This window comes from Panthera onca, chromosome B3, assembly GCF_046562875.1.
Source record: "Panthera onca isolate mPanOnc1 chromosome B3, mPanOnc1 haplotype 2, whole genome shotgun sequence".
NCBI classification, from domain to species: domain Eukaryota; kingdom Metazoa; phylum Chordata; class Mammalia; order Carnivora; family Felidae; genus Panthera; species Panthera onca.
This window is the reverse complement of record NC_138344.1, coordinates 112,966,569-112,992,883: the sequence shown is the minus strand read 5'-3', so window position 1 is coordinate 112,992,883 and position 26,315 is coordinate 112,966,569. Positions and strand designations below refer to the sequence as shown.

General features: G+C 42.2%; 1 protein-coding gene and 1 long non-coding RNA gene across 4 annotated transcripts in view; one reads left to right on the top strand and one right to left on the bottom strand.

Annotated features, from left to right (window-relative positions):
* Positions 1-26,315, top strand: part of ZFYVE26 (zinc finger FYVE-type containing 26) — an 88,571-nt gene that overhangs the window by 32,373 nt on the left and 29,883 nt on the right. For 2 of the 3 annotated variants that reach the window (XR_013556057.2, XM_060620119.3), the window contains exons 22-36: positions 784-980; positions 1,995-2,099; positions 5,500-5,622; positions 6,020-6,196; positions 7,650-7,896; positions 8,653-8,766; positions 10,927-11,090; positions 12,394-12,530; positions 14,335-14,366; positions 15,063-15,199; positions 16,108-16,328; positions 20,240-20,387; positions 20,645-20,854; positions 21,337-21,555; positions 25,470-25,667. Coding sequence is in view for 2 of the 3 variants with exons in the window: in XM_060620119.3 (XP_060476102.1) it covers positions 784-980; positions 1,995-2,099; positions 5,500-5,622; positions 6,020-6,196; positions 7,650-7,896; positions 8,653-8,766; positions 10,927-11,090; positions 12,394-12,530; positions 14,335-14,366; positions 15,063-15,199; positions 16,108-16,328; positions 20,240-20,387; positions 20,645-20,854; positions 21,337-21,555; positions 25,470-25,667 (2,429 nt within the window). In the remaining variant the exon portion in view is untranslated. The remainder of the gene's footprint in view (positions 1-783; positions 981-1,994; positions 2,100-5,499; positions 5,623-6,019; positions 6,197-7,649; positions 7,897-8,652; positions 8,767-10,926; positions 11,091-12,393; positions 12,531-14,334; positions 14,367-15,062; positions 15,200-16,107; positions 16,329-20,239; positions 20,388-20,644; positions 20,855-21,336; positions 21,556-25,469; positions 25,668-26,315) is intronic. The other variant, XM_060620120.3, reaches the window with a different exon arrangement.
* On the bottom strand, positions 5,629-13,221 carry LOC144616642 (uncharacterized). The gene is made up of 3 exons (XR_013556058.1): positions 12,789-13,221; positions 12,336-12,451; positions 5,629-5,882 (listed from the first exon to the last, which is right to left on the bottom strand). It is a non-coding gene; the product is annotated as an uncharacterized LOC144616642 (long non-coding RNA).

The following is a 26,315-nucleotide window of genomic DNA, read 5'->3' as shown; positions in this document are numbered from 1 at the left end:
GGGTGCCTGGTTGGCTTAGTCAGTGGTACATATATAAAAGCTCCCAAGGAACTTTTAAGGGCTTTGGGAGCAATGACCTAGACACTCCACTGGGGGAGCAAGGGTTGGGCATGCTGTAGGGAATAGCTTCTCAATCCAGGGCTTGACTGCCCTGCAGAAAGGAGAAAATCCTTCCTAGAGAAGGTGGAGAAATCCCCTGATGGGCTGTGCAGCCTTAATTGCTTAGAAATTAATTGTTTTCAGATCTGTGAAATGGGTGTGGGAAAGATCTAAGTAATAATGATAGAGGGTATGGAGGGAGTGAAACTAGTTTACCTGAAATAACTTTCAAGCAGTTATATATTTGAATTTCACAGAGTGGAAATTGCAGGGAAAACCAGAGGTTCCACCTACAAGCCGAGTCTGAAATGGTGCTATCTGTGCAGCCTGCCAAAATACAGAGATGTCTCTGTATTTCAAAATACGTCTGCTCTTCTATCTTTTATTCCTTCCTCCTTCCTCTCTTCCTTTTTCTTCCTTTCTCCTTCTCTCTCTCTCTCTGTTCAGAAAATCTCATGACTGTGATTAAGTTAGCATAAAGAGAAACATAAGGGTATATGGCATTTCTGCTTGTTACGTAATGGTTCCAAGTATAAACATTAATTAAGGTCAGATGGGTCTCAAGGATCCTCCAAGCTCCTGTTTTATGAAATTGAGCAAAGCCCTTTTCTTAAGAAGTAAACTGGATTCTTGAGCTCTTCCAGTGCCAGACTTAATATCTTTGGGTATCTTTTCACCTTATAGACAAAGACGGTTGGCAGTTCCTGTTTCCTGTGAAGGACGCATCGCTGAGAAGTCGGCTAACCCTACAGTTTATGGACAGGTGGCCCCTGGAGTGGTGCCTGGAGATCCTGGCATACTGCATCTCAGACACAACTGTCCAAGATGGACTAAAGTGTGAGCTACAGAGAAAGCTAGCAGAGCTGCGGGTGTATCAGAAGGTATGGGTCCCCACATCGAGAGGAAGGAAATAGGCTTCCCACTATATTACCAGCTCCAGCCTATTTTCATGTGATGGTGGATTTTAAGACACAGACGATCTGGGCCTGGCTTCTGTTCTGTATCTGGCTTCTGTTTTTAGGTAAACAATGAGGAGACCGTATATCTATTTCCTTTTATAATTTTAAATATGAATGCATCAAACAAGGATAATAATAACAGTCCACAAAGCCTCTTTCACATGTGTATTTGAGTTTTGTGCATGTTTTATGTCTGTTATGTCTTCTTTGTTGTTCAAGCGTTTTTATAGAGCTTAATCTCAATTATATCTTTTTTAAAGATTGTTTTAAATTTCAGCTAAATTTCAACAGCCATTTTGAAAGGCTGCATGAAAGTGATAGTTTCCAAATGAACGATTATTTGCAGATGAGTGTTATATTCAAGATCAAGAGGCCCAAGGAGACAGATTTAGGTGATATGGCTACATAGCAAGTATAAAATCTGTGCTGATTTTTCCATGTGTACTTGCAACCAGAGTCCAGAGCCCCATCAGAGAGAGTGAAAATGGCAGGTGAAAGAGATTTTCTTTCCACTCTTCCTCAGCACTTCTCATGCAGAGCTTAAATGCTGCATGAAAGACGATCCCACGGAACATTCAAGCTGGGAGAATATCTTGGGTAGAGTTTTGAGATGGAGGAGCATGGGACAAATGACCCCAGAAGGCTGCACAAGTTGTGAAACACAGAAGCCTCTGATTGCCCTGTTAAGTGAAAGCCTCCAATCCTGACCTCCCTGCCCAGCCTTTGCTCCCTGAGTATGCTCCCCAGATACATTCACTCACTTTTCCAAACAGTCTTTGCCTCATTTGCTTTAATTTCTCCTCTCTCCTGGAAAGTTTTGAGAGCCTGACTTTGGGACACAAACTTAGGGGTGGCCCATCCCTGGAAACTCCAGTGACTTGTTTGTGGAAGGGGAAGCTGCAGTGTGGTTTGAGAGTTCTTTCTATTTCCCCTTAGATTCTAGGTTTGCAAGCTACCGTGGTATGGTGTGACTGGCAGACCCTGAGGAACTGTTGCATTGAGGACCCATCAACTGTCATGAACATGATTCTAGAAGCAAAGGTACTATTTTCCTGAGTGGTATTTCCCTTTCTCCTCTTCTCAGAGTTGAAACTCCTTACCTGGTTGTGTAGACCCCTTTCCATGTATCAATGTCCACATTTTCTTTTTTTTTTTTTCCCCATTTTTTTTTTTTAGATTTATTACATAATTATATATTTTTTTATTTTTTATCTTGGTAATCTACATCCAAGTTAGTTAACATATAATGCAATAATGATTTACCCATTTAGCCCATCCCCCTCCCACAACCCCTCCAGTAACCCTCTGTCTGTTCTCCATACTTGAGAGTCTCTTATGTTTTGTCCCCCTCTCTGTTTTTGTATTATTTTTGCTTCCTTTCCCTTGTGTTCATCTGTTCCCTGTCTTAAAGTCCTCATATGAGTTAAATCATATGTTATTTGTCTTTCTCTGACTAATTTCGCTTAGCATAAAACCCTCTAGTTCCATCCACGTAGTCAGTCGCAAATGGCAAGATTTCATTCTCTTTTGATTGTCGAGTAATACTCCATTGTACCCCATCTTCTTTATCCATTCATCCATCGATGGACATTTGGGCTCTTTCCATACTTTGGCTGTTGTTGATAGTGCTGCTATAAACATGGGGGTGCATGTGTCCCTTCGAAACAGCACACCTGTATCCCTTGGATAAATACCTAGTAGTGCACTTGCTGGGTTGTAGGGTAGTTCTATGTTTAATTTTTTGAGGAATCTCCATACTGTTTTCCAGAGTGGCTGCACCAATTTGCAATCCTACCAGCAGTGCAAAAGAGATCCTCTTTCTCTGCATCCTCCCCAACATCTGTTGTTGCCTGAGTTGTTAATGTTAGCCATTCTGACAGGTGTGAGGTGGTTATCTTATTGTGGTTTTGATTTGTATTTCCCTGATGATGAGCGATGTTGAGCATTTTTTCACGTGTTGGCTGGCTATCTGGATGTCTTCTTTGGAGAAGTGTCTATCCATGTCTTTTGCCCATTTCTTCACTGGATTATTTGTTTTTTGGGTGTCGAGTTTGATAAGTTCTTTATAGATTCTGGATACTAACCCTTTATCTGATATATCGTTTGCAAATATCTTCTCCCATTCCATCGGTTGCCTTTTAGTTTTGCTGATTGTTTCCTTCGCTGTGCAGAAGCTTCTTATTTTGATAAGGTCCCAGTAGTATTTTTGTTTTTGTTTCCCTTGCCTCTGGAGACGTGTTGAGTAAGAAGTTGCTGCGGGCAAGATCAAAGAGGTTTTTGCCTGCTTTCTCCTCAGGGATTTTGATGGCTTCCTGTCTTACATTTAGGTCTTTCATCCATTTTGAATTTATTTTTTTGCAGGTTCATTTTTGTGCATGTTGCTGTCCAGTTTTCCCATCACCACTTGCTGAAGAGACTGTCTTTATTCCATTGGTTATTCTTTCCTGCTTTGTCAAAGATTAGTTGGCCATACGTTTGTGGGTCCATTTCTGGGTTCTCTATTCCATTGATCTGAGTGTCTGTTTTTGTGCCAGTACTATACTGTCTCGATGATTACAGCTTTTTAATAAGCTTGAAGTCCGGGATTGTGATGCCTCCTGCCTTGGTTTTCTTTTTCAAGATTGCTTTGGCTATTTGCGGTTTTTTCTGGTTCCATACAAATTTTAAGATTGTTTGTTCTAGCTCTGTGAAGAATCCTGGTGTTATTTTGATAGCGATTGCAATGTCCACATTTTCTTGGTAACTACATCACATTCTTTTCTCTTTTTGTGTGTGAAATTTACCAACGTACAGAAAAGTGTAGAGAATAATACAATTGATGCTTTTATACTGTCACCCCACACTGTACACCCTAAGTACAGAATGTAGCGCTAGTGGTGAAATTGCTGAATTGTCAGGCATGAGCATCCTCACCTTTACCGAGATGTTAGAAATTGCTTTTCAGACCAGTTGTCCACTTGCAGTTCCTATTGCTCCACATTCTTACAGCATTCAGTATTGTCCAGCTTTTCCCTTTGTGCCGATAAGATGAGATCTCTTTACTGTTGGAATTTACGTTTCCATGGTTACTAATGACCTTGAATATCTTTTCAAATGTTTATTGAACATTTGAGTGCTAAATAGAATTTCATTTTTTAAGGAGCTAAATATACCATAGTTCAAAATGTGAATGTACTCATTCAGATGTTCATTCATTCATTGAGGAAACTTTTATTACTCATCTGTAATTTGCCACTCTACTTCGTGGTGGTGAGACAAGACAGTTAAGCTTAGCCCTTGACCTTGTGCAGCTCACATTTGGGGAAGGGTGGTGATGTGAGGCACATCCCTAGATGACTGCGATGTATCAAGTGACAGATTGTGGAGGGAGCACAGGCAGGGCACCTAATGGGGCCTGAGAAACCAAGAAGCACTCCAAATGAGGTGGCAGAGTTGTGGGGAGGACGTTCCAGATGGCACCACATTAAAATACTCGGACGTTCTCTGAAACTTTAATCCAACGTTCACAAATTGGGAGTGGGGGCTAGCAAATGGGGACACAGATGGAATCCAATGCCCAGCATGTTTGTTTGGCCTATGCAGTATTGATCTGCCAAATTTTAATTTTTCATATTGTGATCTCTTCCCGACATTTTGAAATATGGAAAAAATTTTTTTTAATTTTTTAATGTTTATTTATTTTTGAGAGACAGAGACAGAGCGCAAGTGGAGAAGGGGCAGAGAGAGGGAGACACAGAATCCGAAGCAGGCTGTAGCTCTTAGCTGTCAGCACAGAGCCCAACATGGGACTCGAACCCATGAACTGCAAGATCATAATCTGAGCCGAAGTCAAACGCTCAACTGAGCCACCTAGGCGCCCCTTGAAATATGGAAATGTTTTGATTGAAGAAAATTTTTTTAAATTTTTGAAGTCTGGCAACACTGGGCCTTGCATATATGGTAACAGTCAGAGCTGAGTAGACACTGTCTCCTTTGTGTTTTGTTTTGTTCTTTTGTTTATGTATTTTAATTCAAATATAATTAATATATAGTGTTATATTAGTTTCAGCATACAATGTAGTAATTCAGCAATTCCATACATTACTCGGCACTGTCTCCTTTGGACAGTCTTCTCAGTATTCCCCATTTCCTTACTATCTCCCCAGGGTTGACACCTAATGTCAGTCACTGGATGTCATCTTTTTCTTTTTTATACTAGATCACAGAACAAAGTGATATTAATCATCAGCCTACTTCGATCGTTTTCATGACTCCCTTGCCACTGTAGTCCCTTGAGTTTATGAACCCGCTTTAATCCAATAATGAACTTCCCATCAACACTTACCAGACTTTCCTGGGGACTCCAGCAGACTCAAGACTGCTGAGAAAAATCTGGCAAAAGCTGGATGTGTGACAAGGCCGGTGATTTAAAGAGATTCAAGCCGTGTGTGTTTCCTTCCAGGAGTATGGACTGTGTGAAGAGTGGGGCTGCCTCTACCCCATTCCAAGAGAGCATTTAATCAGCCTACATCAAAAACATCTTCTCCACCTTCTAGAAAAAGGAGATCATGAGAAGGCTCTGCAAGTAAGCCTCCATCATTTGCCATTTTTCTTTTGGGATAAGACAAAAAGTTTAGTCAATTCAGATGACTTTGTTCATGCTGAATCCCATGCAAAGCATTTGCAGTCTCATTTCTGCCCCTTCATGTCCTTAAGGAGTCCTTTGTGTCCTCAAGATGATTGTAGTCATCTTCAGCAGAAGGTGCGTAGCCTTGCCTTTTATACCAAATGGTCAGCTGAGTCCAGGATTCTGCTAAACTCTGGTCAAAGCCATCATTTGTGAAGCTACAGAGATGGCAGAAAAAAAGTACAGAGAAGGGATTAATCCAAAATGAATAAACCTAAGTGTTCATTCTCAAAACAGGGCTGGACTGAGTTCTTTATGGTCCTCACCTTTCTCCTCTACGCTTCTCCTACAACAGCTCCTACGAAGAATTCCTGACCCCACCATGTGCCTTGAGGTCACAGAGCAATCCCTTGACCAGCACCCTAGCTTAGCCGCTTCTCACTTCCTGGCCAACTACCTCACCACCCACTTCTATGGAGAACTGTCTGCTGTCCGACACCGTGAAATCCAGGCGCTATACATAGGATCCAAGGTCAGGAAGAAAATGGGGTGGTGGGAAGCCATCCCTGGGGGAGAGACTGCCGGCCTAGTTCCCACTTCAGAACTTATGCTTTCAATGGCTCTTCTCCCAGGCACCTGCCATTCTTGGTCTGTGCTGTATAAAACCTTTACCCTAACAGCCCACCATATCCTAGTTGAGTCCCTTAGGAGTAGTCATTCTCATCTTGCCTTGTCTCCAAAGTGAATTCTGGGTGGTCCTCCTGACTTTTCATGGTTTCCCTGGTGTCTGCTGTATCAGTGCTTCCCAATGCTGACTATATGGTAGAATCACTTGGACTTAGAGAAAAAAAAAAAAAAAATCATTGACCTTTACCCCAGATCAATTAAAACTGAATCTCTTGGGACAGGGCTTAGCTATCTTCCAAAGGGATTCTCATGTGAGGATTTCAAACCACTGCTTGATAACCTAGTCTGGGCTAAAGAAAAAAGAGTTAGCTGTCTAGGTAATGAGGCCTTTATGTTTGATGTGTAACCTTAGAGACACTAACAGAAGAAATTATAAACTAGAAAAAGTAATCTAGTGAAGGAGGGTCTGGGGAGAAATGGACCCATCTGACACTGTTCTAATGATTCCAATTGGCAGTCATATCTACCATGCCGTGAGTATGGACCTCACTCCACAAGTACAAGTGCCGTGAATATGACCACTGCTCACTTGCTAAGAGTTCAACTACATAAAATGTTCCTAAGGAAAATGCACTCTTTTTTTTTTTTAATGCACTGTACCTAAATGGGTGAATGAATCCTTGAAAATTGGCAATGAGCAGACCCAGTGAACATATTTCATATCTAGTGATAACAACGTCTAGGAGTTTAGAGACATAATTTACCTATAGGACCCTAGAGGTGCTTAACTTAGGCAGCCTCCTGTTGCTCATTCTACTAATGCCTCATTCTACTATTATATTGCTCATTCTACTAATGCCTTGAATAGACAGAATGTTGGCTTTAAGGATCAGGCAGAGCTCAACTATGCCTAGAGGTGCCACCTGTGGGCCAAATCCAGTTCTCAGCCTACTTTTGTAAATCAGGTTTTGATGGAACACAGTCCATACATTCCTTTATGTATGGATTATGGCTGTTGTCACGCTATATTGGCAGAGTTGAGTAGTTGCCACAGAGACTTTATGGCCCATAAAGCCTAAAATACATACTATCTGACCCCTTACAGAGAAAGTTAGCCAACCCCTCATCTAGGTAAAGGTACTTAAAGTACTTCTTGATTGCCACCTGAAAGATTTAAATAGAGGAGCTCAGCCTTGCTTCCTAAAAGACTGCTAGCCAAGTCTAATAGTTGGCCATGTACCTTTGGTCCCTGATCCTCTGTCCGCCCCCCCACCCCCTGCCCGCAATAAGAACCTTGACTTTCTTCTGAAATGCTAGTGTGCTGTTTTCTTTATTGTGTGAATCTATCCTACAAACAGGTTCTACTGACCTTACCTGAGCCACACCGGGCCAACTACTCCCATTTGTCTTCAAACCCCCTCCTCATGCTGGAACAGCTACTCATGAACATGAAAGTGGACTGGGCCACTGTGGCTGTGCAGACTCTGCAGCAGCTGCTAACAGGGCAGGAGATTGGCTTTACCATGGATGAGGTTGACTCACTGCTTTCCAGATATGCAGGAAAAGCCTTGGATTTCCCATACTCTCTGAGGGAGAAACGATCAGGTAACTGCCAACATACTAATGGGGGCTCCACCTGGAGGAAGACACACCATACTACATCCTTAGTTTTAATTTCTCTTCTTCTGTTGAGTTGATCAAGAGTGAAAGGAATACATGTCAGGAGAGAGAGCTCTTTGTTATATAGGAGAGCTCTTGGCCCTGGAGGAAGTAGCAGGCTAACCAAAATTAAGGGATGGTAGATCAGAACTGTGTAGACAATAAAGGTTTGGGAAACAAAACATGCTGGGAGTGGTCTCTGTCTGGCCTCAGTGCAGTGGACTCTAAAGTACCGTCATTCTGTATTGATGGTATGCTTTATTCCCAGGGTCACCTCAGATACCACTACTATGCGAGCTGAGCCTCTTCTAGAATGAGTAAAATGGAATGTCAGCTGATGTTCCCAGACAGCTTTTTTTTTCCTTACTCACTACCCTCCAGGGCTATCATTTAATTGTCTTCTATTTCCCTCTGGGCATTTATATATATATATATATGTATACATAGTACATATGTATATGTATTATATATATATAAAAAAAAAATATATATATATATATATATATATATATAAAATAAAATCCTAGCAGCTGCTTCCTTATCTCCTTTGCTTTTTGAGGAGTTTAAGAAGCATGAAAGTACCTCTGGCATACTTTTTGTACCTAGTAGAATCATGTGATAACATTCAGCAAACAACAAGGCTTTAAATTAAATGCCTAGCATGGTGAGGAAATATGCTTATGGTAGAATGTATCTTGTCAGCATTTTCCCTCTCTACAGATTCTGTGATTCATCTCCAGGAAGTCGGGCAGGCTTCAGACCTTGAGACCTTGTCTAGATCTCCATCAGCAGAGTTCTCTTCTGCTGCTGCTCCTGGTAAGAACAGGTTCTGAGAGTTACCCATTGGTTAGTTCAATCTTGCCTTATTTCCAATTCTTTTGCTTCTTTTTTCATTTCCAGTTACAACATTCTTTTTTTTTTTTTTTAAGTTCATTTATTTATTGGGCGGGGGTGTGGAGAGGAAGAGAGAGAATCCCAAGCTGGCCCTACACTATGAGCACACAGCCCAATGTGGGGCTCGATCTCACAAACCACGGGATCATGACCTGAGCCAAAATCAAGAGCCTGACGCTCAACCAACTGAGCCACCCAGGTGCCCCCTTCAGTTACAACATTCTTATTCATTGTTTTCCTGCGTCCATTCCAGCTATATCCCAGAGAATTTAACAGTTGATTTTTTTTACTTACAGTAGTATTTCTAGAAGATCTCTGCAAACCCTGAATTAGCAAATACTAGACCATTGCTCCTAGGGAAAGTGTATGTATGTGTGTGTGTGTCACTTAGATTATAATCTTAAATTGAAAACCATTCATCCTAGTAGATTTTATTTTCTTTATTTTACCAAAGAGAAAAAGAGGTCTAGAAGTGTTAGACTGACTCACCTGAGGCAAGCCCACTAATGAGTGCCTAATGAGTGTTTGGGAATCAGACCCTGTCCCACTAGCCCAAGAGCCAGAGATTCTGGCACTACACCACACTGTCCCCTACCATCTCCGTTCTCTGGTCACCTCTGTATGAGAGCTGAAATAAGAAAGCAGAATGTCACCTTGTTCAGCCTCAGATGGAAACCGGCATGTCAGGTGACTCACATCATTCGCCACTCTGCCCGTGTCTACAAAGGCACTGCAAATACTGATTTTGAGGTTACAGATAAATTTTGGTGACTGGCAAAATGCACAAATACAGACTTCACTAATGGGGATGATAGACTGTATTTAGTCCTATGCTGCAGTTTGTCATTTATGTCTCCTACACAGGATGCAGTCTCCTTGAAGGTCTCAGCCATGTCTGATGACCCCTTTTCACCACGCCTCCTTTCCCACAGTTTCTGGCCCCTTGCTCAATGGCCTGCCCTCCTCAGAAGAAGCTCAGCAAGTGTTTGTTTTGCCAACCATTAAGGGAGTGGGATTCCAGGGAGAGATTTTTGGGCATGCCGAGAGTCACTGTATTTTTCAGTTCTCTTTTTCTGTGACCTGCCAACATTGCTCTGCTAGGGACAAGAAGTTTCCTTGAATACCATAGAGCAAAGACTGTGGCATTTCATGGCCATACTTTAAAAATTAGCCATGCTGTACAGTAACCAGCAGACCTGAGGGAAGGGCGCAGACTTATAGTTTTATGAACAGCCTCATGCATCTGCATATGGCAGCCTGAGCAGCTTTGGTTTACCTTTTTTTTTAGTTTTTTATTGTGGACATTTTCCAAAACTCTAAAGTAGAATAATGTAATGAAGTCTCACATACCTATGGCCCAACTACAATAATTATCATCTCATGATGGCCACTCTTGTTCCATTATACACTTGACCCTCTACTGGATTATTTTGAAGCAGATCCTAGATATCATATGATTATGTTTATGAATATATCAGTATATGTCTCTAAAAGGTAAGGATATTTATAAAGCAAAACCATAAGATCATTATCATGCCTAAAAACAAATTAATGATTTCTTGTTATTATCATTTCCCCAGTTGTCTCATTAATGTTTTTTTTAGAATTGATTTTTCTAGAATTAAGATCTAAATAATGTCCATATATGGTATTTAGCTAAAATACCTCTTAAATCTCTTTTCATCAATTGGTTTCCCTGCCTCTTTTTTATTTGTGGAGGAAACTAGGTCATTTGTCCTGTAGAGCTTCTCACATGTTAGATTTTGCTGATTGCCACCCTGCAGTCTGGGTCTCCATCCCCTGTATTTCCAGTACACTTGTAGGTAGATATAGAAGCTCGATTTCATTTAGGCTTAATATTTTCTGATAAGTGTATTTGATAGGTATTTGTATGCCTGCCATCAGGAGACACTCAATGCCTGGTATCTCTCTATGACACAGTCAGCCACTGATGACCATTGGCTGGATATATAACTTCAGTAGGGGTTTGAAACATGGAGAAATTCTAATTTTCTAATTCTCCTTCCTTTATTAGCTGGACTATTGATCGCCTTTTACTCTGACTTTCGTTCTGACTCCCAGGTGTCTCCACTGTACGTTCCCCCAGTCCAAGGGAGAGGAGCTTCCCAGAGAATCAGCACCCCCCAGAGTTTGTCCCCCCAGCAACACCCCCTGGCAGGCATCAGTGGGTGCCCGACGAGAGTGCAAGCGTCTGCATGGTCTGCTGCAGGGAGCGCTTCACCATGGTAAGCAGTGTTGGTCTCCAGCTTTACCAGCAGGGGAACTAAAAGGAAACCACCAGTTCGTGAGCCTGGAGTTTATAGTCACCTCCTGTCCCTAAGAGGATATTGGTATTTTTAATTTTTTTTAATGTTTTTATTATTTTAATTTTTGAGAGGGAGAGAGAGAGAGAGAGACAGAGTGCAAGCAGGGGAGGGGTAGAGAGAGAGGGAAACAGAGAATCTGAAGCAGGCTCCAGGCTCAAGCTGTCAGCACAGAGCCCGACCCAGGACTCCAACCCCTGAACCATGAGATTATGACCTGAGCCAAAGTCGGACATGTAACTGACCGAGCCACCCAGGCACCCCTTGATATTGGTATTTTTAGAAGAACTACCAAATCTTAAGACTTTGGGTTTATCTTTGACCCAACCAGAAATATTTTCTATATTCAGACAGGTGGTAGACACCTTCCAAGGAGCCTTAAATTTTAAAATCTTTTTTTCTCCATTCTAATGAAAGAATAAACAGAGGCAGAGTGGTATAGCAGGAGGAGTCACCAAACACCAAGCAATCTTCTTTCTAGCTCCCCTTTCACAGTAGGACAGGTGGCTAGTAGTGGTTTTATGTGCTAGCTCTGGAGACAGAGGACATAGGTTCTAATCCCAGCTCTGCCTCTTACTAGCAGTGTGACTTTTTCAGTCTCAGATGCTCACTTGTAAGCTAGGGATGATATATTTGTTGGCCCATAGAACTGTAAGGACTGGGTATGATAACAAATGGTACCACACTTACCACAGTACTGACTGGCTTATTAGCTCAAGGCTGATGAGAACGATGATAATGTGATCTCTCTGTGACTCTTTTCCCCTCATCTGTGAAAGAAGTATATCTATCAGCCTCTTACAGTGGAATAAGACAGTACTAGTAAAAGCATTTTGAAAAAAAAAAAAGATACTTTCTCCTCATCATCAGTGTCGTGAAGAAATGTGGTATGTGTTGATTGAGAAAGTCCCTTCTTCCCCACTACGTTTTGCTGTGTCTTCACACATTGCCTCCACAGACAGGTAGAACTTGTCAGGAACTATTGCAAAACTAACTGTTCTATTACTTGGTCACCTTTGCCCACCATCTGAGAGATAACGTTTAAATGTCAGCTTCTTAAAGGCAAGGACTAAGTGTTCTTTCTCAGTAGAAGCCTGAGCACCTGGTATTCTAGGTGTGTCACAGGTGGCTAATACCAAAAGTAAATGGGTTGACAGATGTACTCACCGTATCTGCAATCTCACCTTCTCCTCTTGCCTCTTCTCTTCCCAATGATACTCCTCAGTTCAACAGGCGTCATCATTGTCGCCGCTGTGGCCGACTAGTGTGCAGTGCCTGCTCCACTAAGAAAATGCAGGTGGAAGGCTGCAGAGAGAGCCCTACTCGCGTGTGTGACCAGTGCTATAGTTACTACAACAAAGAGTGAGTGTCCTGCAGTGGGGCCGCTACGTCCATTGGCCTCTGCACCACAACCCCCACCCCCCACCCCCCTGTCCTTACACTCCTTAAAGTCTCATTGTGGAGAGCATCTGAAATCTGGAACAGTTACGTAACAGCAAGTTTTAATTTAGCATTCATGCTGAAATGTCATTAACTCTACAGTGAAATGTTTGACTTTGGTCAGAGAAACTTCTAAGAGAGGAAGTAGGGGTGAGAGGAAGCAGAACTCAAGACTCTTACATGATGTTCTTCCTGATATCAGGACACATGGTTCCTGTCTGAGGCCGGTAGCCTCACCAATTTTTCAACCACTCTTGCTTCCGTTGGTTTCAGCTGGACTCAAAGGCACATATTCACACCTGTTGAATGTTTGGGCATCACTTCCATCATTTCTAATCCAGCTAATCAACCTGGCTTGTTACCCACAACTAGGACAGCCCCCACACCTCCCTACACACAGTTTACCTAATGACAGAAACTGCTTATACCTCTGACAAGACAGATTGAGACTGTTTGCTGGCTTGCTGTTGCTCAGTTTTTTTCACTTCTTCTAGCAGCAAAGGAAGGTGAAACTAAGACTCCTAGGCCATCTGGGAATATGAGCCAAAGAAACTCCTCAAAAGCAAGTTACTCATGTTTTGCTTAAAGACTTAAATTGAATTTATATTCTGCTCAACAGAATTATTGCATTTGTTTTAAGATGAACACTTTTTGTCATCATTTACCATGATGATTACTGGTCTCCTAGGAAGGAAGACATACCATGCTTATATTGCCAGTTCTGTGATCCTGACATACCGCTTCCCTCCCTCGGAGTAGAGGACAAGATAAATATCCATATACCATATTGCTGAGATTAGAAATGAGCAGTAAATTGATGGGGATTCTCTTACTCAACAATTACTCAGCAATAATCACTGTGTCCTCAAGGGGGCCCCATGTTAGTGGGGAGACCTTAACAAACAGACCACAAGATCATTGGATGAGTGTAGTGGTAGAGACACACAGCTTAGCCTGATGGTGAGAAGATTTCTTAAAGGTATAGCACCTGATCTGAGCCTCTGAGTATGAGAAATTAGTAGGTAAAGAAGCCAAAACGGCATGCCCAGAAGTGGGAGTGACAACCGCAAAGGTAGCAACAGGAGAATATGTGGATTGTTTGAGGAAGTATAAAGAGGCTCGAGCAGTGGCTCCTCGTACAGGTGATAGACTTGACCTCTGAATTGTGGCATCAGGACTTAGTGCTTGGTGATGCTAACTGAAATTGACCAGAGCCAGTGGCAGAGTGGAGAGGACTTTTATGGGTTGAGCACAAGTCATGGGTGGCAGGAGTTGGTCTCAAGAGATAACCAGGCTAGGTCATAAGGACTGAAACTGCAAATGTGGAATACTTTTACCCTGAAGAGCTATGGAAGAATTTTAAGCACAAGCATAACATGACCAGATTTGCATTTTTGAAAGCTTGCTGTAGCTGCAAAATAGAGAGTAGGTTGACAGAGTCAAGGATACCAACTGGGAAGCCATTGGAAAGGTTCTGGCAATAAATGCTGAGGGCCCTTTCTGAGGCAGGGATGGAGGGAGATATGGGGACATTTAAAGAGGTATTTAAGAGATGGAAGGGACAGAAAATGGTGAGTGAGTGGCTGTGACAGGTGAGGGACAGAAAGGAGTTTGGTTGGTTCCCTGATATATTTTACTTGGATAATGGTGTAGATGTCAATGCTCTATACCAAGTTCAAAACCGAAGAGGAGAAGGAATTCAGGTATTTCATTTTTCTGTTTCCAGTGTGCCAGAGGAGAATCCAGAACAACCAGAAGGTAAGGTTGAATCATATTCCTGTGACTCCTTGTTTGTATGTTCAAGTTGGCTCTTTCTTCTTTCTTCAGTGTTTCAACTGCAACTGATACCCTTAATGGCAACTCAATACAACTTGTTGGCCAAGGAATAAAGAAAATTATTGGCATTTCTTTCAAGATGTTTCCCTTAAAATTTACCATCATATTAACCTACCATATTTAGCCATTAGCTTCCAGCACTCAGAAGGCCAGCACCCAAAGAATTTGATCCCTAACTTTGAATAGGTTATTTCTTTTTTTTTCTCCTGGATTTCCCCTTCACCACCATCCTACCTCTGAATGCTACCTCCTTCCCCCAACGCAATCACTATTAATAGTTTGGTTTATATCCTTCCACAGAAGTTAGTTTTTAGGGTAGCCAATGACTCAGCCCTCCATTTGAGAAGGATACACATTTCAGAGTTTCTTGTGTGAAGAAGAAACTCAGGGTTTGTCAGGGTTGTATGACAAACACTGTAACACTCATCCGGGATCTTCCCTGGGGAAGAAAGTTTGAGATACCTAGTAAGATCTTCTAAAGAAGATAAAGGGGACAAAGGAGAGACAGAGACCCTCAGATAGGCAGGGATCTGCATGTAGCTCATGCCAGTTTTCTGGCTGGGGCTACCCTGCACTGCTGGTCAGTTACTGACACACAGATGGCACTTCTCTTCTCAGCACCACCCAGCTCCAAGAGTGAAAGCCCGCCATACTCAGCTGTGGTGAGAGTCCCCAAAGCAGCTGAGGTGGAATGGATTTTGGATCTGAATGAGGAAGAAAATGAGCTGATGCGGAGTGAATTCTACTATGAGCAGGTAATGGCAATAAGTGTGATGGTCATTTGAGTTTTTTTCTAACATATAATTATGGCAAGAAATGCCAGAGATAGGTGAACACGACCTGGCCGTCACTTACAGCATAATAATATGGGAGCTAAGACAAGTAAACCAACTGAGGCAGAAAATGGAGAGCATCTTGGAAACATGAGAGATCAGTAAAGGCTTCATGGAAGAAGTAGCATTTAAGATGATCCTTAGAAGAGTAGTAGGAGTGTGACGAGCAGAAATTTGGGTGTTTTAAGGAGAGTGAGGATAGGGGAAGGACAAAGAGTGCAAAACTAGAACATCTGAGCAAAGGCACAATGTCAAAAATTGCAGGGCATGGTTAGGGGACTGGAAATGGTTTAATTGGAAAGAACATAGGGCGGTAATAGAGAGGTAGTAAAAGGCAGGATTGAAAAGAGCTATTTATGGATAAGGCCTTGAGTTCTGCAGTAGGGAATATGTACCTGGTAGGCACCAGGGACCGTGCAAGGTTTTGGAGTGTGCTTTTGGAATATTAATTCAGCAACAATGGGTCTATGCTTGAAACAGAGACTTCTCCAGCAAGGCGACTTCCATAGTCCTTGCCAGTAGTAAGGAAGATCTGCACTAGTGAGAAAATGGAGGGAATGTGTGGACATCCCCAAGAAGTAGGTAACACATGAACACAGTATTCCCGGTATGGGAACGAAACCTAGCAGCCAGAGCTTTAGCAATGCCACTTAGAACACCGGCAATTTGTTGAGTTTCACTCCTACTTTGCTGTGGAAGTTGGCTCCTTCCTCCAGTGTAGTTCAAGCCTGGCGAAATAGGAAGAATAATTCCTGCCATCCAGCTACCTTTGAAGAATGCTTTGGTCCCGAAGCTCACTATGTGTTTCTCTCTTCTCCCACCCTGGCCAGTCCCCCAGTGCCTCCTTGTGCATTGCCATCTTGAATCTGCACCGGGACGGCACTGCGTGTGGCCACCAGCTAATTGAGCACTGCTGCAAGCTGTCCCAGGGCCTCACCAACCCAGAGGTGGATGCAGGGCTACTCACAGACATCATGAAGCAGCTTCTTTTCAGCGCCAAGATGATGTTCGTCAAGGCTGGCCGGAGCCAGGACCTCGCTCTCTGTGACAGGTATTTGGGAATGAGTCTCTGTTCTTTTACGTGGGTATCATTTCTATCTGGTGGCTTTTTCTGGCCCCACTATGAGTTCTCACCTCACCTTCCTCTCTCATAAGACCCACTAAAATGTTTTGCTTCTCAGTTTGATATTGGTGAAATGCTGCTACCAGATCACAAGTGATCTTCCCTACCCTTCTTTTTCCCTGGGTGGATCCTCAAAGCAGAGTGTTCTGTAGCACTACCCCATCAGAAAGAAAGTAAACGCTTTAGTTAATCTGTAATTAAAATCAATTTGGGGAAGCACCTTTAGTTTCTGTGGAACTGTCTGGCTTTAAAAGAAAATGTGCCCTCCCTAAATGTCCAATGCTTAGCCTTGGCCAGAACTCTACCCTAGTCTTGACCAAATCCAGACTATTGCCCCAGAAGTTCTGGGTAACAGATCTATAAAGCACACTGGGGGCTAGTCTATCCCTGTGTTATAGGTAGGAATCTGCATCATAAAGTAGAAATGTCTATAGAAAAGGTAAGACTAGGCCCCAGATCCCTATACAACCTGCTGTGCCTCCGTTCATTAACTTGACAGTGAAAACTCCCAGTTCCCAGCTTATCTGAGATGTGTGACTCATGTTGTGTGTTCCCAACACTCAGTCCTAGCCAGATATGGGAGCAGAGAGCATAATTTTCTTTGAAGTGTAAGTGCCTCAGGCCCTTACTCAGTTTTCACCTGCAAATTCCCAAGATGGAGAGCCAGTGCGGTGAATCTCATCTCTACTACTTCCTAGCTCTGTAACCTTGGAGAAGTCTGTTAACTGCTCTGAGTCTCAGTTTCCTCTTCTATAATATGGGGGGTGTTAATAATACTTACAGGGCAGTTATGAAGATAGAATGAGAGTATCCATGTGAAGGGCTAAGAATAGAGCCTTTGTACTCCAAAAATGCTAGTTTTATTATTTTCATTAACAAAACCAGGGGACATGTGGGTGGCTCAGTTGGTTAAGCATCCAACTCTTGATTTTGGCTCAGGTCATGATTTCACGGTTCATGACTTCAAGCCCCACTGTCGAACTCTATGCTGACAGTGCAGAGCTTGTGTGGGATTCTCTCTCTCCCTCTCATTCTGCCTCTCCCTTGCTCACGTACATCCGCACAGGCAGTCACGCGCACGCACACATTGTCGTGTGCTCTCTCTCTCAAAATCAATAAAGAAACTTTAAAAAAAAATTTATAAAGGAGGGCCTGGGTGGCTCAGTTTGTTAAGCATCTGACTTCGGCTCAGGTCATGATCACAGTTTGTGAGTTCAAGCCCTGCTACGGGCTCTGTGCTGACAGCTCAGAGCCTAGATCCTGCTTCAGATTCTGTGTGTGTGCGTGTGTGTGTCTCTCTCTCTCTCTCACTCACACTCTGTCTCTCTGTCTCTCAAGAGTAAATAAAACATTAAAAAAAATTTTTTTTCAAATAACCAACAGAAGATTGAGAAAGACAGGAGGAGATGTAACAGAAAGTGGAAGGAAGTATAAAGGAAGTATAAAGGAGTTAATTTCACTGTTTCATACTAAGAGACAATAGAGTCTATATCATTTTTCAAGTTAATAAATGAAGAAATAAGTATATGTTAAGTAAAGTTTTTTAAATAACCATGAAAAGAACCAAAAATCTACCCATTTACCAGAAATAGAGAAGTGAAAAAAACAAAAACCACTCCATATAGCAGAAAGTAGAAGTTAAGGCAAAAATAAAAATATATCTAAATATACATCAAATGTCAGTAATGGAAATGAAATAAAATCTTATTAAAAGAAAAAAGTATTCAGATTGGGGGGAAAAAACAAATTTAACATCAAGTCCTATACTTCTTTCAAAATCTAATATAAGTGGAGGAAATATTCACTTTAGGCTATAGACAGCAGAAATTAAGAAGGTGCTAAAAAAAAGAGGGGGGCGTTGGCAGGAGGGCCAGGGTGGCTCAGTCAGTTAAATGTCCAACTGAGATCAAGCCTTGAGTCAGGCTTTACACTGACAGCTCAGAGCCTGCTTGGGATTCTCTCTCTCACCCTCTCTGTGCCCCTCTCCCACTTGTGCTTGCTCTCTCTCGCTCTCTTTAAAAATACATAAACCTAAAAAAAAAAAAAAAAAGCAGGGCACCTGGGTGACTCAGTCAGGTGAGCATCCAACTCTTGATTTCAGCTTAGGTCATGATCCCAGGGTCACACTGAGCATGGAGCCTGCTTAAGATTCTCAGTCTCTGTCTCTCTCTCTCTCTCTCTCTCTCTCTCTCTTTCACACCTCCTCTGCCCCTCCCTTGCTGAAGTGCATGCACACAAGCACTCGCTCGCTCTCTTTCTCTCTCTAAAATAAAAAAATTAAGTTTAAAAAAGGAAGCGTTTCCTTCGGTAAGATTCTCAACCCCAGATGCTGTGCGCTTCTCTTTACAATGTACAACAATTGCTTTACATTATACGTTTGTAATTTATAGATTCAGACATGCCCATTCTAGATGATTTCTTCCCTCCTGCAGTTTTCATCTCTCATGTGTATTTAGAACTCCTGGTTTGCACAGTATTTTTCCACTGTTTTTAACTCATACCTCCTTCTGAGAGACATTTAAATAAATAAATAAATGTTTAAAAACAAAACTCACATTACCTGTTACTACACGTTTGTTTTTTTAATTTTTTTTACACATTTTTTTAAATTTTGTTTTTAAGTTTATTCATTTTTGAGAGATAGAGACAGAGCATGAGGAGGGGAGGGGCAGAGAGAGAGGGAAACACAGAATCAGAAGTAGGCTGTAGGATCCACGCTGTCAGCACAGAGTCCGACACGGGGCTCGAACTCATGAACTATAAGATTATGACCTGAGCCGAAGTCGGAGGCTTAACCGACTGAGCCATCCAGGCGCCCCTTACCTGTTATGACAAATGTACAATACATTATGATACCAATTTTGTTTTTACACCATGTACTCTCCCTTACCCCATTCCCACTAAGTTGAGAATGAATGATGTCCTGAATCCCTTTCCAGGGAAATTGATGGACAAGTAAGGATCCATGGAACTTTTTTCTAGACTTCTAAACAATTACATATAATTGTATATAACATATGTTACATAATATATATATATATACATACATACATACATATATATATATAGTGTAATATATATTGCATCATATATACAATTATATTCAAGAACTTTGAGTGTAGGACTGTTTTGGGAGCACTGTACAAAATGACCCAGTTCTCTGGGCTCTCTGTCACCATAAGGTTTTTACAATCACCAGGTATCAGGAGTAAGATCAAAGATGGCAGTGCTAATGGGCTGTAGCACGGGGTCATCCTAAGCATGGGAAGAAGATGTCAAGTCCAAGAGATTAGAATCCAAATGAAGGACCAGGTTGCCCTTTCCCAGCAGCATCTCCAAGGAAAGTAGTGACATGGCTTCTGTACTGACCAGAAATACAGGCCAGGCCATTGATAGTCTCTGTGCTTTCTTCCTAGCACGCAGTTCTAAAGAACCAAAAAGCAAGTGGGCAATTTATGAATCTCCTAGTTGTAAACATCCCTACTCTGAGTATTAATATCTGGTATTTAATGATTACCTTCAAAATTCTAGACTCAGTGCTAAGCCCTTTTACTTGGGCTATTTCATTCTATTCTTAAAATTATCGTATATCCATTTTACAAATGAGTAAACTGAGGTAGAGAAGAGTTAACTGACTTGCCCAAGGTCATAGAGCTGCTAAGTGATAGAGTTGAGATTCAGAGAGTCTGACTCCAGAGCCTTCTCTCATAGTGTGTATGTACCTCTCAATTCTCATTACCACATTTCGCACTGGAATTGAAATAGAAAACATTAAAGCAGCAACTATTCTTAGTAAGACTCGGTAGAGCCTCATTGCCTTGCCTCTTTCCTCCCTGTAGCTACATCAGCAAGGTAGATGTGCTGAATATCTTAGTTGCTGCTTCATATCGCCACGTGCCATCTCTGGATCAGATCTTGCAGCCGGCTGCAGTAACCAGGCTAAGGAACCAGCTTTTGGAAGCTGAGTACTACCAACTGGGTGTTGAGGTGAGGCCAAGACAAAACTTACCTCTACCCAATTGTAATGACTTGCCTTTGCCTGGCCTTGCAAACAGGTATTGTCATCTCTCAGTTGTCCTTGGCCATAGGGAAGTATCTAGAGCATGACAAGTTTGCCAGTGGGGAGTAATGGCAGGTGGGATGATGGGGAAGGAAGATGATTGGCAACAATGGGAAAGAATTGGTCTTTGGGACTTTCACTGGATTTAGGTGACTCTCACTAAAAGGAGCAGTTTTTCCTCCAGATCTCCACAAAGACTGGCCTTGATCCCACTGGAGCATGGCATGCTTGGGGCATGGCCTGCCTCAAAGCCGGGAACCTCACTGCTGCACGGGAGAAGTTCAGTCGCTGTCTGAAGCCCCCTTTTGACCTCAATCAGCTGAGTCATGGCTCAAGACTGGTACAAGATGTGGTTGAGTACCTGGAGTCCACAGTGAGGCCACTCCTGTCCTTGGTAAGAAGACAGCAGATGGAGAGTCGGTTCAGGGAGGAAAGCTCAGGAGCAGTAATGACCTGGGGAAAGAATCAGTGTCCACTCAGCTTATAGTGGCAGTCCCGGCTCAGAGCTGCCAGATTTAGATTTTATTCTTTCCATTTTACATAATTAGGTAAGTAACTCTATATGGTTAGATAAGTAATACAAAGTCCATTTTAAAAAAAAAAGCAAACTACAGAAAAGTATTTTTTAAATGATAAAAATTATACATAATCCCCTACCCAGACTTAAGTAATATCTAGATTTTGGTGAATTTTCTGTGTTATGTTTTTGAATGAAATTGGTGTTATAAACACAGTGTTATAGTATGATGGAGAATTGTAAAACTGTATTGTAAGGTTGTTTCCACATTACTAAATACTCTTTGAAAGCAATATTTTCAGAGGCTGCTGAGAATTTACTGAGTTTTATTTTTCTTTTGCACTCTCCTTTCCTGTCAGCAAGATGATGATTATTTTGCTACCTTGAAAGAACTGGAAACTACCCTTCGGACCCAGAGCCTCTCTCTGGAGGTGATTCCTGAAGGGAAAATCATGAACAACACCTACTACCAAGAATGCCTCTTCTACCTGCATAACTATAGCACCAACCTGGCCATCATCAGCTTCTACATGAGGCACAGCTGCCTACGGGAAGCGTTACTCCACCTCCTCAACAAGGTGGGACTCACAAACCCAGCTCTCAAAGAGCCGTGCCCACTCTGCCCACCTGGGTTGGCCCACTCAGCTTTAAGGGGAGTGATAGCCCACCTGAAACTTAACCCAGTGCTGAGCTATAAGATTATCTCTGGCAGAGTCAGGTAAAAATGGAAACCTCTATCCATTTAGATTATGATTTGATACATGTGCAACAAGTCTTAACCTGGATCCTGGATTACCCCTGTGATTGGCAATGACAAATTTCATTCCTTCTCCCAAAACATACAGCAGAATCGAATAGTAGTTGACAGCATGGTCTCTAGAATGAGATAGTTGGTATAAGTGGTGTGACCTTGAGCAAACTTGTCTGCCTCTCTGTTTCCACACACCTCCCACCTGCCGTGGGACTATGTCCCACTGCTAACTCAGCTGCTGGTCTAGTCAGAGTTGTTACAAGGGCCAGGAAACACCCATGATCCTATATTTGGGCCCCAAATATCTAATGGGAGGAGAGTGTGCTCTCCTTTTTTCCCCTCTGACATCCTCTGTCCTCCTCCCACAAGAGGTGAGGGCACCACCGAAGTGCATTATTTCTTTGGAGCCATTGTTAAGCAGAGTCAGAACTCTGTTTCCCCTGACCCTTTGGTATTCACTTTTTTACAAGAATGTTCCAAGAATATTTTCGGAGGACTTGGCTGATTTGGACCAAATTTCATAGGAAAACATAGGAGTTCAATACTTCAGTTTCAATCTGCCACCCTAATTCAAAATGGCAGCCAGAGAAAGTTTACAAATGGACACATCTTCTAGGGTTGCTCCAGGTGAAGTCTACTGTTCACAGTCATGGTGACCATACCCCTACAGGACAGTGAAAGGGAAATGTTTTCACTACTGCCTTAGCTACTATTTCTTAGCTACTAACCAGGTTTCAGGAATAAAGTAAGAATTATTTTATTTAGGGTTTAATTGCTAAATTTTTCCTTTTCCTCAGTTTCCAAATGAGTTTTGAGATAAAGCTACCTTTCCTAAACACAAATTGAGAGTGGAAATCAACCAGTTCTGTTTCTTCTAACTGTTGACTAGTTCAGAGAGTTAATCTGCTTACTTACTTATCTTGGTATAAGCTGACAACAGCATTACCCTGCTTTACATTTGTCAGAGCTAGGAAAGAGCCTTCTTTTTATCTCCTATAATCATATTTACCCTTGAACCAAAATATCTTAATTCTCAAGCAGATAGGGAACAACAGAAAAACACATTGTGAAAACTACAGCTGACTGGCTAGAGCTGGAAGGTGTTCTGTTGCTGGTCTCGTTCCCTGCCCTTTTCACCCCTTTACCTGCCGCACTGCCCGAGAGTGAGCTTTCTAAATCGGAATACATGCTATTTATGTTATTCATAGTTCATGTTATTCGCCTCTCTGAAAGGCCCTCAGAAGATCCCTGTGGCCATAAGATGAAGTCCAAATTCCTTGGCATGCATACAGGACCCACTCAGATCAGGCCCCCTGATTTCTCCAGTTTGTTTTCACAAGTTCTAGATATGCCCTACATTCCAGGCTTATGAAATTATTTACCTTACGCTTTCTTACCTCCGTGAATCTGCATGTGCTGTACCTCCTACCTAGAATACCCTGCCCCTCTTTGTTTTCTTGGAAAACTCCTGTTTATCCTATCAGACCCTCTCTGTTGAGCCTCCACAGAACACACAAGCAACGTCAGTCCCCACTTCCTACACACCACCACTGTATCTAGAGTACAGCTCTGTTACCGTGTTGATCCCACCGCATTGCAGCTGCTTCTTTACAACTGTGTCATCCCTTCTGGATCATGGAAGCTTAGGTTTTACCTCTCTGTGTCTTCAGATGCCTGGCCTAGTGCCAGTTATGAATGAATGAGTAGATGAATAGATTAAATAGAAGCTCTTAAGGTATTGCTCTTCTGAGAAATTCCCATTCCTATGGAGCTGATCCCCCTGCTTTTTAAAGTCCGTCCTAAAACTTTTAAATTAGGTCTGGGTTTCTCAGTTAGGAACAGCCAGAATCAGAAAAGAAGTCCTCACCCACTGTGGATGTCCTCAAAGCTCAGAACTCTTCCAGTTCTAAACAGCTTGTACCCAGTGCTGCAAGGCCGACATGGTTATACTACTGTGAGTTTATAGCCATTCTTTACTCTCTATTAGTTATTCACAGTTTAAAGTCTAAATGCCCAGATGATTTTTTTTTCTATGACTATAGAATGCGGATTTACGACACAGGGTCTCTGAACCACAGATGAGCTTCAGAAGGGAAGGGATTAGTATATGTGTGCACTTTCCTGAGGAGTTGATCCATAATGTTTATCTTTTATTCTTTCATCCAAGAAATATTTATTAAATAGCCAAGGGCTATTCTGGGCATTGTGGGAAAAAAACAGACAAAAATATCTGCCCTCATAAAACTTACATTATAACAGTGAGACAGACAATAAACAAGGTAAATAAAACCTGTAGTATAGGTGATGAGTAAAAAGAAAAATAAAGCAGGGAAGGGGCAGGGATGGATGGGGCAGTTTTGGAAAGGATGCCCAGGGAGGGTGACACTCAGTAAAGGCCCGAAGGAGCTGGGGAGTGAGCCGTGCAGATTATGGAGAAAGCGTAGTCTAGGTAGAGTGAGTAGCAAATGCAGGGGCCAGGGTGGCTGGAGCAGAGTGAGCTGGGGAAAGCATAGGAGCAGATATGGTCAGAAAGGCAACAAAGGCCCAGTCATACAGGGACCATATATGGCCATGTGGACATTGTGAAGGTTTGGGCTTTGTCCTGAGTGAGGAAAACCACTGGAAGATTTTGAGCAGAGGAGTAACATGATGTGACTTATGTTTTAACAAAACCATTCAGGTTGATTGGTTGGCATTAGACAAAAAAGAGGCAGGAGCAGAAAGTGATAGACCAGGGAGGAAGCTATTTCAATAATCCAGGCAAGTGATAATGATGCCTTGGCCAGGGTGGTCAGATAGAGGCAGATTCTGTATGTATTTTGATGGTAGAGTCAATAGAATTTGCTAGTGAATTTTATACTGGGGAGGGGAGAGAAGATCTGACTGAATTTTAATCTGAACATCTAGAAGAATAAAACTGCCATCGGAGAAAGGGAAAACTACAGAAAGAAGAGATTTGGAAGAAACAACCAGGAGTGAAGTTCTAGATGTATTAAGTCTACTAGATACCCGAGAAGACATTTTGAGTAGGCAATTGGATATTTTAGACATACACTTCTGGAGTTCAGGAGGAATGAACAGGATGGAAATAGGGATCTAGGCACAATCACCAAATAGTTTTAAAGCCATGAGACTGTATGAAATCACCAAAAGAATGAGTATAGAAAGAAAAGAGAATTAGCTTCCTCCTAAGCCCTGAGGAAATTAAGAGGAATCAGCAAAGGAGATTGAGAAGAAGTAGCCAGAGAAGTAGAAACAAAACCTGGAGAGGGTAATGTCCTAGAAGCCAAATAAAGAAAATCTGGCCAAAAAAAGAAAAGGAGGAGGAAGCCATCAGCTATATCAAAAGCCATCAGCTATCCACCTGATAGATCAGGTGGAAAACAAGGGCACAGAATTTTAGATTTAACAATTTAGAGACCATTGGTGACCTCGGGGGCAGTTTTAGTGAGGTGATGGGTGCAAAAGCTTGATAAGAATGGGTTGAAGAGACAATCACAGGAGAGAAATTGGAGACTGAGAGCGTAGATGACTTTGTCAGGGAGCTTTCTGTTCAGGAAAGGAGAGAAGGGAGCAGTCATCAGAGTGGGGTTCTCAAAGGAATCTGTGACTCGTAAAATGTTAAGAAGCACCACTGTAGAAAGAAGCTGAAGGTGTGTGAGTGGAAGGAAATCCAGAGTGGATCCCAGAGAGTGCCAGAACCAGGCTCAATACTTGACTTTTTGCCTTGCCCTGCTGCAGGAGAGTCCTCCAGAAGTCTTCATAGAAGGCATTTTCCAGCCAAGCTATAAAAGTGGGAAGCTACACACTTTGGAGAACTTGTTAGAATCCATTGATCCAACCTTAGAGAGCTGGGGAAAGTACTTGATAGCTGCCTGCCAACATTTACAGAAGAAGAACTACTACCACATTCTATATGAGCTACAGCAGTTTATGAAGGTAATAGCCCCTTCCTGCCCTCTACATCTGTTGATGACAACCTGCCAACGGAGAGACTGTGCAAGATGAGGGAACAAGACTGTCATCTGGTCCCTGACTTCACTATTTGACCAACCCTAGAGCAAATCCATGTTGCTCTCTAGCATTGTTGAATAATGTTGGGATTTCCATTCTCATCCCAAAGAGACAAATCGTAACCTTGTCAGTAATGGCATTCTTTAGAGTTCAAGGAATGTGAAGGTAAAAAAGAGGTCTGTGGCAATTTCGAAATAAGCATGAGGCATGAATGCAGAATTCATAAGGAATAATAAATAAAGTGTTTTTAGAGAAGGTGCATGGAGAGGTAACCAGGTTCTCCCAATCTGTCCCAAGGTTGCAAACACTAAATCACAGAGAAATTGAACCATTCAAAGCCAAAGTGAGACCAAAGCCAAGCTGAATGGAAAAGCAAAAGTATCCTTTTTGAAGATCTCTTGTGTGGTGGAATAAAGTCCTTCCCAGGAGCTCAGCCAGTCAGTTCACTTTAGAATCCCTTGGGCTTAGGAGTAACTGATACAAAATAGTTGTTCAACCCATGCTGGCGACTAGGCTTTATGGATGGGAATCAAGTCAGAATTTTCCTAACAGCCCCACCTTCCAATATCCCTG